Below are 13,801 nucleotides of genomic sequence, written 5' to 3' on the forward strand. Positions count from 1 at the left end.
GAAATCCTACCTGGCTCAAGATAGCTTAAAAGTCTTAGAAGCCAAGGCCAATACATGAAATTTAGTAAACAGCTAGCAAGCGAAGAAGGTAGAGAAAATCAACGATGTCTAAGGCCAACAAAGGAAGGTTTGATTTGAACACACCACACCATCCACTTCCCTATAGCAGCCTTACGTTGACGTGTAGGGGTGAGGTGAATTGGCTAGCCACTCATTCACTTTGAAACACGTCTCAAATGCGAACTTTTTCCTTACTAGGTATCTCCATATTTCCTCCTCCCCCTAGCATCCCTCGGCTCCCGGTTTCCACTCTCCCCATCTCATTTGACTAGTACTTGGTCTTACCTCCTGATGATAAACCCTGTACTAGAAAACACGTGAGGCTGCTTAACTTTTCAAAAAGCTCTATGAAATATTCTATTCCTTATTTTCCGTCATTTTTATTATACATTTATGTGCATGTTTTTAACTACTGTTGTTTTCATTTATATTTTAACTCACTTCTTTCTCCATCAGCATGTACACCTTACCCCTTATCAACCTTTTTGTTTTCCGGTCTATACCTCCCCTTCCCACTACCTCCTTCCCATTCACACTATACGCCATGGTAAGAACAACCGCATCACTATCCCGGACACTCCTTATACTCCAACTCCACTCACCGTAGCATTATCCCCACAATTACCCTCCACCCCTCACCCCTGCCACCAATCTTTACCTGCATCACAAGCATTACTCCCTTTTATGTCCCCCTTCTCCCCAGGTGCCATGGTACGAATACCCGCTTTTAATCAAAAACCAAAAAAAAAAATATTAAATATTAAGCCTAATGACAGATGTATTGAATACTTCTTTATAACTGTCTTTATAAACCATAATAAAGATACTACCAGTATAGAACATTTGCTTTTACCGATACAGTTTATTATCAGAATAACAGGAACAAATTGAAATGGACTTCTTAACAGTGCTGGAGCATGCAAATCCCCAAAACGATATACATACAATTTTTTTTTACGTTGGACATATCCCTTTTTTACAGAAAAATATTCTTAACAAAAACAAATATACACGTATATGCCTTCACAGGCGTCATAAGGGGCGGACCATTTGACATTTGAGAGGGGGATTTTGAAAAGCAAACAACTGATTGAAAAAATCCCTGCACCATTTAACATGTTTTTACATGAAAAAAATATGCAGTATGCCTAAAAGAATTACCACCTTTTGATCATGAGAAAAAAAATCCTGCTCACTTGAATTCAACCCCCCCCCCCCCCACCTCTTGAGCTGCCTTTTTTATTATTTTCATGTCTGTTCATTCCAAAATCGCTACGAAGGTAAAAAGCTAGATCCGTCCCTGTGTTAGACTCTGAAACAATGATGAACTTGACTGAATCATCAAATCGGACAAGGATGGCAACTTCGCAGTATTCTTTTTCCAGAGTTAAAGCCTTTGTTGTTTATTAAGGTCGTAAGGGGGGGGGCTCCAAAAATTTTGGGGTTCTGAAAGGGGGGGCACCGAAAAAAATGTCAAATGAAAGGGGGGGGGGGTCCGAAATTTTAAGGTCTCTTGAGTGAAAATCTTCCCTGCCCCCTCTTAATGTATTTAATGAACACCCCTTTATCACCACAAATATTTAGTAGCATCTTATGTGTTTAGTTTTTTTTTTTGCCGTTTGAAAGCTATGTTGCATATTTTACGTAATGCATGCATGGTTTGCATACTTTTCCCTTTAAAGAAAATGTAAAAAAAAACATTGAGGCCATATATAAAACTCTGTTGCCTGTTTTATATATGTCCTTATTGTTTCTTACATTTTCTAAAGGGAAAAGTATAATACAAACCATGCATGTATTTCCGTAAAATATCGATCTATTTAATATCAATCGCGTGTTATTAAATAGGAAAAAATTCTGCCGTGCTCCCTTGGCCTGACAACGATGCAGCAATGGGGGTCCATGCGCCCGATAACCAGGCTGATATGGAAACCACAACACCCGAAGAGGATCGCGAGCTCACCGTTGCTGTCGCTGCAACAGTTAGCTAGCATTTATTGCGAGGTAACTGTTGCAGCATCCATGACTGTGAGGTCAGTATTTCAGCATCTAAAGATAAATGCAAGCTCACTGTTACAGCATCCGAGCCGTCCTCGAGAAAGAGGATACAAAGGTTAGCATTTCAGCATTATATTAGCGTCATCAATCATAAGTATCTTTGCGAGCGCATTTGCCGGAAGTCATTAGCCGTAGAAATGTCAAACGTGGTAGAGAAAGGGGAGTCATTAAATGGAAGAAAAGGTGCAAATCACGTGATAGCGGTTCGATTTACTAAGGTTCTGTTCTCATATAACTTGGTAGACCATGGCAATAGGGTACCATAGCCTAACCTTGGGTGCTTTTATTATAAAACGTTTTTGCACATAGGATAAAGGATTCTAGCAAAATTGTTATTTAATACACGAGTTTTGAATAACAAATTGTTTTTATAGATTAAGTTGCCCATTTATCTGTTGTGAAATTCCCTCTAACCAACGGCCACTATATCACGTGCCATGATACTACAATCCCTGCCAAAACTGCTGACCCATTTCGCCAAATCGGTACCACTTTTGTGCGTATGGGTGCATACCGGTTAAGCACTTGTCAAGCACATCAACTTTCTCCCCCCCCCCCCCCACCAAACCAATGTTGCTGACTTAGACATGGAACTCAGCTAGCACATACTAAGGATAGGCGCTCAACAGTGGCACGGGGGATGGGAGGGGGAGCATTTATTTCTGTAGCACACGTGATTGCCAGACATGGGATTTTGGGAAGGTGTAGCTTAATAGGTGAATTGGTCAACTAGCTTCAGAGCGAACTTTCCAGGCGAGTGGGTTGCTTCTTCCTTACCCCCCGAACCCACCTGGCTACGGGCCATCGTCTACGCTCCCAGGACTAGTAAAAACTATATTATCCCCCCCCCCCCCTTCTAAATCTTACTGGGTACCCTCCGATGACCACTCCTCAATGCTTGCTGTAGCACCTCCTCCGCCGCTCTCTCCCCAGTCTCTATCGCCGAAGGGACGGTGGCAGAGACCTTGACATTCGTTGCCTCTCCCGCGAAAAACAGTCGACCGCTAACCGAACTAGCTAGATGGTGCCGTAGGCCGTGCGCACGCGCAGTGGGACTGCTGTAGCCACCTCTGACGTAGGGGTGTTTGGACCAATGATAGTACACGTAGTTGACCAGGTTGTCAGAGGCTGGTCGGGGTTCCTCAGGGGTCCTTGAATGGTGAACTAGCATTAGACTCTACCTCCGAATAAACTTGTTCAAATTGTATCCGGTGCAGGGTCTATAACTATTTTACATTGTACAGGGAAGTAAGAAAAAAGGTTCTGTTTACGACCTCCCCGAGCTGCACGCAGAAAGAGACTGTACGTAACAAGATACTTTATAAACTATGTTTACGGTAGGAAATTTTGATCGAAAATTGATTAGAAAAAATAAGATGAAATGTAGGGAGCTGACCGTATTTCAATTTTACACAAATGGAACTGCATACCCTTTTATAGCAATATTTCAAAGATCTTTCTTCATGTCCAAATCTGATGTCATAGCAATAAAACACAAATAAACACAATCCCCAATAGATTTATAAATTTAAATACATGCGGGAAGATAGGGAGGGGGGGGGGGAGTGTGCAGCGGATTTCTTTTAAACAAATAGCTAAATCTTGGGCATTCTGAATATAATATCCATTTCTGCACACCCCATCGAGCAAAACCTGGCAACGTGCCTGAAAAGTAAACATCAAAGTGATGGAGGGATATAGAAATGGGAGTTGCCGAAAGAGGTGGAGATCGCGATGCATAAACCCTATCGAGGAAAACGAGAGAAGAAGAATGGTCAGAAGCAGAGAGGAAACAGAGAAAAACATTTCCAAATCTGCAGAAAAAAGAAAAAGCTCTCACCCAAAAATGGTATCCAGTTGCCCCAGGAATCTGGCACACACTTCTTCACTAGACAGGTGAATATTCGATGCCGCCTTGTCAGCGGTCATAAAACCCACAACCACGTGACACTGTTCATCATGTTGGGTGGAGTCAGCCATGTTATAATGGCACTGGTTCCCTTGTTGGGTGTGGTCAGTCATGACACAGGGGCACTGCTTCCCTTGTTGGGTGGGGCCAGTCATGTTACAGGGGCACTGCTTCCCTTGTTGGGTGGGGCCAGTCATGTTATAATGACACTGGTTCCCTTGTTGGGTGTGGTCCGTCATGTTACAGGGGCACTGCTTCCCTTGTTGGGTGGGGCCAGTCATGTTATAATGACACTGGTTCCCTTGTTGGGTGGGGCCAGCCATGACACAGGGGCACTGGTTCCCTTGTTGTGTGGGGCGAGTCATGACAAAGGGGCACTGGTTCCCTTGTTGGGTGGGGCCAGTCATGACACAGGGGCACTGCTTCCCTTGTTGGGTGGGGCCAGCCATGTTACAGGGGCACTGGTTCCCTTGTTGTGTGGGGCCAGCCATGTTACAGGGGCACTGCTTCCCTTGTTGGGTGAGGCCAGTCATGACACAGGGGCACTGGTTCCCTTGTTGTGTGGGGCCAGCCATGTTACAGGGGCACTGCTTCCCTTGTTGGGTGGGGCCAGCCATGTTACAGGGGCACTGGTTCCCTTGTTGGGTGGGGCCAGTCATGTTACAGGGGCACTGGTTCCCTTGTTGGGTGGGGCCAGCCATGTTACAGGGGCACTGGTTCCCTTGTTGGGTGGGGCCAGCCCTGATACAGTTGCACTGGTTCCATTGTTGGGTGGGGCCAGCCATGTTACAGGGGCACTTGTTCTCTTGTTGGGTTGGGCCAGCCATGATACAGGGGCACTGGTTCCCTTGTTGGGTGGGGCCAGCCCTGATACAGGGGCACTGCTTCCCTTGTTGGGTGGGGCCAGCCATGATACAGGGGCACTGCTTCCCTTGTTGGGTGGGGCCAGCCATGATACAGGGGCACTGCTTCACTTGTTGGGTGGGGCCAGTCATCGTACAAGGGCACTGCTTCCCTTGTTGGGTGTGGTCCGTCATGACACAGGGGCACTGGTTCCCTTGTTGGGTGGGGCCAGTCATGATACAGGGGCACTGGTTCCCTTGTTGGGTGGGGTCAGTCATCGTACAAGGGCACTGCTTCCCTTGTTGGGTGGGGCCAGCCATGTTACAGGGGCACTGGTTCCCTTGCTGGGTGTGATTCCTGGAATACATCCACATTTGGGGGATGAAACCATCCAAATCCACTACAAATGTCTGCTGCCAAAATCGTGTTCTGAATCTACAGATGATTTTCAATGCAGAGCCCACTTTTATACTGTCAATGGCTTGCTGTTTTTCAGAGGGAAGGGGAGGTGAGAATCTGATATCTCCATCTTTCAGTATGGAAAGAGGAACTGTTATTATGACATAATCTACATGTATGGGCTTCCCGTCTTGGTTGATGAGAATGACTGAACTTGATTGATCATCTGAAAAAGATAAGAAAATGTCAGTCTAAATGTGAATGTACAAGAAAATATAGCTGGGGCTGCTTGCATGCAGATCTTACATAAAGCAATGATAAACCTTGTTAAGCATAGGCTTCTAAGTATCCTTGATGATACCTTCCAAGATAACTTGTTTCACTTGCCAGTTCAGTTTCTTATCCACTTTTTCACACTTTTCCAGATAGTAATCTTTCAGCAGAGAGTAGGAACCCTCTAGCCTAGAAAAATATAAAGTATGTATGAATATAAAGTATGTATGAATTTATTGACTAATGTCACAACTTAAAAATAATCAAAAGGGAAATTTCTTATACCAACAAAAGGGCAGACATATAGCATACAGACGAATTAGAGGATAAATGTTCATTTGTTTTCTTATTATTCCCCTCATATCAATGGGAGGGGTCAAATTGTCATGTTTTTTATTTCTCATTACTCTATGAAAATGGTGTGAAATTTACATGTTTCTTTTCTTATTAGTCTACCTCATATTAACAGTTCCCCACTCCTTGAAAGAGCTTTCTTTTTGTCTCCTCTCAGCTAAACCATAATATGTAAATGTTCCACCACGGCTTTGTACATCAAAATTATCCAAAAAACGTAACGCAACATCACTGAGGCCTTGGTCACACAATCTCTGGTACAGAAAGTCTGTGCCTTGATCCTCATTTGCGGCTAAAAGTTTTTTAAATTCATTCAGACAAGCAGAAATTTCTGGGTGCTCTGCTCCCAAACAAGGGTATGATTTGCCATCAACATACACCAATGCATCCAGCAAGTTTTCCCTATGAACCTGTAACAAGCAAAGGTTAAATCAATAGGCATAATACACTTCTAGAGAGGAAACCGTGAATAAACCTGTAAATGGAAATTCACGGAAAATTCACCGGTTTCTAACATGGAAATTCACAGGTTCATTCAGGAAATTCAAAATTGAAAATAATGAAATTTAAGACTGGAGGCATGATAGACCAAAATGTGACATAGCTTTTAGGTTCCGTGCGGGGGGGGGGGGGGGGGGAGGGGACGCAGCTCCTCCACTTTTTGTGACCAAAACAATTCAAATACTATGATTTATTCCTTTTTCATTTCTCAATATTTTATTTTCTTTTTTTTCAATTTCAGCCCCCCTCTTTTCAACATGCTCCGCGGTCCCTGGCTTTCTCTGGAAACATGCCTTTTATCTGTTACCTTCCAGCTTTGTTTCCTTGCTATGTCGTTTAGTATAGTTCTATCTCCATGAATGAATTCAGCTCCCAAATCAACAGGTGCAAACCCAGGAAAGGGCAAGGCTTGCATAACCCGGCCACCTTTAATAAACATAAATACAATGTTAGTCATGTTTTCAGCCAAATGAGGTTAGGGGGAGTCTAAAATACAAAATGCAAAACCTAACCCTAATCTTAACCACAATAACCCTTTAGCATGGACAAGGTCTGCAGGATTTAAATATATATAAACATATCTTTTAACCAAAATACTACTTTTACCAAAATAGTCAGCAGCCTCTAGAAGCTTGACGTCAAATCCTTTATCAATAAGGGAGGCAGCGGCAGCTAGACCGGCAACACCCCCTCCAACCACTGCAACGGTGACAGAGCCTGATGGCTTCATACCTGATTTGGTGAAATGAAAGTTATTAATATATAATGTAAATAATCACTTTAACTGGCATCCAAACTTAAAGCATGACAATTTTTTCACATTTGCGATTTGATTAAACATGTCTTTGATGCAATCATGCTTGTTTTATAAAGAATCTGTCATTCTGAGTGTTTTTTTTTTGGGAAAAATATCTAATAGTACTTTGCCCCCCCCCCCCCCCCCAGAAAAAGGATTTCGAGGCCTGCAAATACGGCCCTGCAAAGACCAGTCCCAGCTGTCAAATTCATTTGTTGGACGCATGCTTATTTACAAGTGATTGAGGCCAGATGAACAAAAGCCAGATGTTGGCTAGAAATCACTGCGTCACAATAAAATGCTTTGGGTAATTTAATTTTGAATAATAATTTTGAAGTTTTCTTGCATGCGAATGATACGTTGTATTAAAACAATGCAAACAATAAAAAAGTAGTGGCTAATCGAACCGAGAGTGTAGTTTCGCGCGCTCGTTTGACAACAAGACAAAGCAAAGGTTGGCAAAGTTGTTTCAACATGACATGGAACAAAACAACTACTACAGTGTGCTTTGTAATGCAATTATCCAAAACGATACAAGCGCTTTGTTGCATCATTCGAAATTGAAAGCTCAATCTAAACATGGATCATTAAAGCGGTTACATATCTTATGCCGCACATTAAAACTTCACAAACCTGGTCTGCTATTTACTTTGTAGCGACGGCCAAAATCGCAATAAACGGAAACCTTCTAGTTTTGATGATACGCAATACACTCGAGATTCATAAGTCCACAGGCAGCCCAAGCTCATAGGCCTGTGGATTAATAAATAAAAGTGTGAAGTCATTTAAATTTGTGAAAACTGGCCCAACTAAGAAGAAATTATGAATAAGAGCAACGTCTCAACGTTTTGACAAGGGAGACTATACGGTAAGAGGGCAGTATCCACTACATGTCTGATACATGAAACTGGCAGTATCCACTACATGAAACTGGCAGTATCCACTACATAAAACTGGCAGTATCCACTACATGAAACTGGCAGTATCCACTACATGAAACTGGCGGTATCCACTACATGAAACTGGCAGTATCCACTACATGAAACTGGCAGTATCCACTACATGAAACTGGCAGTATCCACTACATGAAACTGGCAGTATCCACTACATGAAACTGGCAGTATCCACTACATGAAACTGGCACTATCCACTACATGAAACTGGCACTATCCACTACATGAAACTGGCACTATCCACTACATGAAACTGGCAGTATCCACTACATGAAACTGGCAGTATCCACTACATGAAACTGGCAGTATCCACTAATGAAACTGGCAGTATCCACTACATGAAACTGGCAGTATCCACTACATGAAACTGGCACTATCCACTACATGAAACTGGCAGTATCCACTACATAAAACTGGCAGTATCCACTACATAAAACTGGCAGTATCCACTACATGAAACTGGAACTATCCACTACATAAAACTGGCAGTATCCACTACATAAAACTGGCAGTATCCACTACATGAAACTGGCAGTATCCACTACATGAAACTGGCAGTATCCACTACATGAAACTGGCACTATCCACTACATGAAACTGGCAGTATCCACTACATAAAACTGGCAGTATCCACTACATGAAACTGGCAGTATCCACTACATGAAACTGGCGGTATCCACTACATGAAACTGGCAGTATCCACTACATGAAACTGGCAGTATCCACTACATGAAACTGGCAGTATCCACTACATGAAACTGGCAGTATCCACTACATGAAACTGGCAGTATCCACTACATGAAACTGGCAGTATCCACTACATGAAACTGGCAGTATCCACTACATGAAACTGGCAGTATCCACTACATGAAACTGGCACTATCCACTACATGAAACTGGCACTATCCACTACATGAAACTGGCACTATCCACTACATGAAACTGGCACTATCCACTACATGAAACTGGCAGTATCCACTACATAAAACTGGCAGTATCTACTACATAAAACTGGCAGTATCCACTACATGAAACTGGCACTATCCACTACATGAAACTGGCACTATCCACTACATGAAACTGGCACTATCCACTACATGAAACTGGCAGTATCCACTACATGAAACTGGCACTATCCACTACATGAAACTGGCAGTATCCACTACATGAAACTGGCACTATCCACTACATGAAACTGGCAGTATCCACTACATGAAACTGGCAGTATCCACTACATGAAACTGGCAGTATCCACTACATGAAACTGGCAGTATCCACTACATGAAACTGGCAGTATCCACTAATGAAACTGGCAGTATCCACTACATGAAACTGGCACTATCCACTACATGAAACTGGCAGTATCCACTACATGAAACTGGCAGTATCCACTACATGGAACTGGCAGTATCCACTACATAAAACTGGCAGTATCCACTACATGAAACTGGCAGTATCCACTACATAAAACTGGCAGTATCCACTACATAAAACTGGCAGTATCCACTACATAAAACTGGCAGTATCCACTACATAAAACTGGCAGTATCTACTACATAAAACTGGCAGTATCCACTACATGAAACTGGCACTATCCACTACATGAAACTGGCAGTATCCACTACATAAAACTGACACTATCCACTATATAAAACTGGCAGTATCCACTACATGAAACTGGCAGTATCCACTACATGAAACTGGCAGTATCCACTACATGAAACTGGCAGTATCCACTACATGAAACTGGCACTATCCACTACATGAAACTGGCACTATCCACTACATGAAACTGGCAGTATCCACTACATGAAACTGGCAGTATCCACTACATAAAACTGGCAGTATCCACTATATAAAACTGGCAGTATCCACTACATAAAACTGGCAGTATCCACTATATAAAACTGGCACTATCCACTACATGAAACTGACACTATCCACTACATGAAACTGGCAGTATCCACTACATGAAACTGGCAGTATCCACTATATAAAACTGGCAGTATCCACTATATAAAACTGGCAGTATCCACTACATGAAACTGGCAGTATCCACTATATAAAACTGGCACTATCCGCTACATGAAACTGACACTATCCACTACATGAAACTGGCAGTATCCACTAATGAAACTGGCAGTATCCACTACATGAAACTGGCAGTATCCACTACATAAAACTGGCAGTATCCACTACATGAAACTGGCAGTATCCACTACATGAAACTGGCAGTATCCACTACATGAAACTGGCAGTATCCACTACATGAAACTGGCAGTATCCACTACATGAAACTGGCACTATCCACTACATGAAACTAGCACTATCCACTACATGAAACTGGCAGTATCCACTACATGAAACTGGCAGTATCCACTACATAAAACTGGCAGTATCCACTACATAAAACTGGCAGTATCCACTACATGAAACTGGCAGTATCCACTACATGAAACTGGTAGTATCAGGCCCGTACCCAGGATTTTTCTTGGGGGGGGGGGGGGGAGGGTGCGAAATCCGAAAAAGTGGACCTAATTTTTCCGGGGGGGGGGGGGGGGGGGGGGTGGGGTGGGGGGGGGAGGGGAGAGGGAGGCGCCTAAAAAAAACAAAATGGTTTTTTTTTATGCCTTTGCAGTATCTCCACGGGACGTTTATTTTTTAGTCGGACTTGGCTACATACCAGAGTGATCTAGCTTATGGGGGAGGGGGGGTATGATTTTTAGATTTATCTACAAATAGCACATCTATTGAGAGCCAAAAGTGGACTTTCGGACATGTGGAAGGGGGGGAAGGGGGGTGCGTTCGCACCCCCTGCATCCCCCTGGGTGCGGGCCTGAGTATCCACTACATAAAAATGGCAGTGTCCACTACATGAAAGCTATATATGGGAGGATTTTTTTCTCCTTGCTCTTCGCATCTAGAGATAAGATGGATTTTGGCTGGTTTTGATAAGATGAATTTTAATTTTCGACTAGGATATGTGAAATGTTAAGTACGCGCACTCTCCTGTGTACGGACCTGTCCGGATAGCAGTTGGTAGAACGATAGGATAATCACGTCCGTCTACTTCTATAGAGCCCCTTTAGTAGATTTGATTTAGATGTATATGCTCTTTAAAATAGACTATTTCAATAGTCCTATCGAAATACATGCTCTGAGAATTTCAATCCTCTTTTATCTTATAATCAAGTCTGCTTTTAAAGCAATAAGGTCAATATTTCACCCATGCAAGCTAAAAACTAAGCTAAAAAGTTATATGGTATACTTAAAGGGTAAAAACTCCCTCCCCTCTACTCCTAGAAAAAAATTGTGTGTCACAGAATTGTTAACGTGACACGAGCGTTGCGTGCGTGACACAAAATACGTCATCAAAAGTAATTAGCCCTAATTGCACATGCGCAGTGGACTTCCTCAAGGAAGAAGGGGAGAAAATGGCGAACGAAAAAGGTAAGCAATGATAGAATCTAAATGAAGTAGTATTTGGCCTTGATGTTTATGTATCTTCAAAAAAAATAGAAGGGTTGGGGATGGGTGGTGGACTCTCGTAGCCAAGAATCAGGAAATCTTATTACGAGGCAAGGAATATCTAAAAGGTTGCGCGCGCGTGGATATTTTCATTTTTTGAAATATGTTTTATACAGCAAGCTATTAAAATGTTAAAAAATTATGCACAAAATGCTAGCACAAGAAGAAGTGGCATTATGGAGTTATGGAAATGGTCACTTTGTGACTTTATATGTGATTTTATTGTAAACATTTTTTAGAGGTTGCATTTGCTAAAATGTTAGCGTAGAAATATTTGCGCATCACCACTTCAGTTTCGAACGCTCTTATACATGGCAAAAATATATAACTTTCCTTGATTCTATAAGGACTCTCGTAGATTTCTACAGTAGCGTCTTATCGTTAACGTAACGCCAAGATGAATTTAGTTCGGAAAATTCTACGTCGCAACATCATCAATCGCCAAAGAAGATTATTTTTGAAAATTCCTTGGCCGGCAGCTTCTCCTGTTTTTTAAAAAAAATATGTGACATGCAAATAAACGTTAAGTTATACGCAGTGAAACAATCAGTATACCCTCTATAAAAGGCAAAAAATATAATAATATTTATAATACAATGAGTTTCCACGATAGAGGCATGAACCCATTTTGCGCGAAATGTATAGCTGGAAGCTTTATCAATTAATTTTGATTTTTTTTTATCTGATTACAAACTTAATCAATAAACGTACTAGTCAAACCGCCAAATAGGCGGATCACGTGCAGTGCTGCATCAATTTTTCCCCTTCTCCCGTCACTCCCTTCAAACGCAACTTCAAATGTTTGTGGCTGCCTCAGCCCCCCCCCCCCCCCCCTCCAACACACACACACATATTTTAAACCGAAAACGAAAAGCCCCGTAAACCAAAGGCGTAAAAAAGTGAAGCCATAAAGAAGCACTGTAGTGAAAAAAAAAGTGAGAAAAAAAAACGAGGAAAAAATGAAGGAAAAAGTCCATTGGAAGAGAATCAAACCTCATCAACATCAGATCAAATGTAAAAAAACAGTAGACCATACTTCCAAACATGCGCTGAAACACCGTATGGCAGCTAAAGCTTTCCGGTTAGGCTGGAGATTTCGGCCTCAGCACCGCTATCTAGCGGACTGCGTTCCATTAAAAAACTTTTTAATGAAACGCAGTAAGCGGGAATTCCGGCAAGCCAGCACTTGTGAATTTCGAGAGACCAGTTAGGGTTGTGTTTATATTTAGATCACATTCAAAAGCAATTGGGGGCCGGACCTCATGCTCCCATTGAATATCGTGGGGGAGACGTTAAGGGTACTGCGAAATCAGGGTCTTATTTTTGTCTGCTCTTTTTGTATTTTTGTTGTATATCTTTGTGTATAAGTGTGGAGGAAGCCTTTAAATAAAAAGTAAATAAATAAAAATAGGTGATGGGGGGTTTAGCTTCATTTTTATCCTACTGCCAGTGCCCTGCGAAATGGATCCACCCGTATCGATTTAGAGGAAGTCTCTGTAGATATCTTGTCAAATGGTAAATTCAGGATATAAGGTAGATAACGACGTCTTTAAGCGTACCTCGCCCCAGGCGGCCTCTTTAGTCAGCTCCTCCTCCTTAGTCTTCAGTCATTGGCTTTTATAAGCGATTGGTCAGCGGTTATTTTAGTCACGCAATTAGGTTTTTCTGTACGTCATCAATCATAAGTAACTTGCACGCGCATTAGCCGGAAGTCATAAGCCATAGAAATGTCGGGCATGGACGAGAAAGGTGAGTCATTAAATGTAAGAAAAGGTTGATAGCGGTTCGAGTTACTTGTTCGGTTCTGTTCTCACATCACTTGGTACGTTATGGAAACGACGTACCAGGTCATTTAATATATCACGTGACCAAATCTAACAATGATCTGATTGGTTCTAAACAAATATAAGTAAATGTGTTTTTTTTATGTTTTTTTGTTTTAAATTATAGCAGTAATATGATGGATTCTCAGTTATTATTCATGTTTTTCACTAAAAAAAATTCTAGTAGTAATATGATTGGACACCAGTTATTATTCATGATTATCATATGAAGTGTACTATAAGCAGTACTATCGGATTATTATTATTATTATTTATGTATAACATCACGTGACCAATTCTAGCA

The 13,801-nt window shown here is 42.0% G+C and overlaps 2 protein-coding genes across 3 annotated transcripts in view; one reads left to right on the top strand and one right to left on the bottom strand.

Moving 5' to 3' along the window:
- Positions 1-443: 443 nt before the first annotated feature.
- Positions 444-7,919, bottom strand: LOC116615082. Its single transcript, XM_048730172.1, has 8 exons — positions 7,827-7,919; positions 7,004-7,129; positions 6,705-6,823; positions 5,999-6,306; positions 5,631-5,731; positions 3,959-5,495; positions 2,986-3,269; positions 444-2,109 (listed from the first exon to the last, which is right to left on the bottom strand). The coding sequence occupies exons 2-8, from the start codon at positions 7,125-7,127 to the stop codon at positions 2,048-2,050; spliced, it is 2,535 nt and encodes an 844-aa protein (XP_048586129.1). The 5' UTR covers positions 7,128-7,129; positions 7,827-7,919; the 3' UTR covers positions 444-2,047.
- Positions 7,920-11,547: 3,628 nt separating this feature from the next.
- The window catches only part of LOC116615095 (intracellular protein transport protein USO1), a 10,409-nt gene continuing 8,155 nt past the window's right edge, over positions 11,548-13,801 (top strand). Inside the window, exon 1 of one of the 2 annotated variants that reach the window (XM_048729953.1) lies at positions 11,548-11,596. In XM_048729953.1, coding sequence (XP_048585910.1) covers positions 11,581-11,596 — 16 coding nt within the window. In that variant the 5' untranslated portion in view covers positions 11,548-11,580. Of the gene's footprint in view, positions 11,597-12,555; positions 13,424-13,801 lie in introns of those variants that run through there. The other variant, XM_048729952.1, reaches the window with a different exon arrangement.

Source organism: Nematostella vectensis, chromosome 7 (genome assembly GCF_932526225.1).
Source record: "Nematostella vectensis chromosome 7, jaNemVect1.1, whole genome shotgun sequence".
Classification (NCBI taxonomy): domain Eukaryota; kingdom Metazoa; phylum Cnidaria; class Anthozoa; order Actiniaria; family Edwardsiidae; genus Nematostella; species Nematostella vectensis.

Excerpts from the sequence above, each read along its gene's own strand:
- LOC116615082 (XM_048730172.1), bottom strand. The coding sequence starts at position 7,127 with ATGAAGCCATCAGGCTCTGTCACCGTTGCAGTGGTTGGAGGGGGTGTT. Across the intron at positions 6,824-7,003 it reads AGAGGCTGCTGACTATTTTG|GTGGCCGGGTTATGCAAGCC; the intron begins GTAAAAGTAGTA and ends TGTTTATTAAAG. Across the intron at positions 5,732-5,998 it reads TGGGGAACTGTTAATATGAG|GCTAGAGGGTTCCTACTCTC; the intron begins GTAGACTAATAA and ends ATATTTTTCTAG.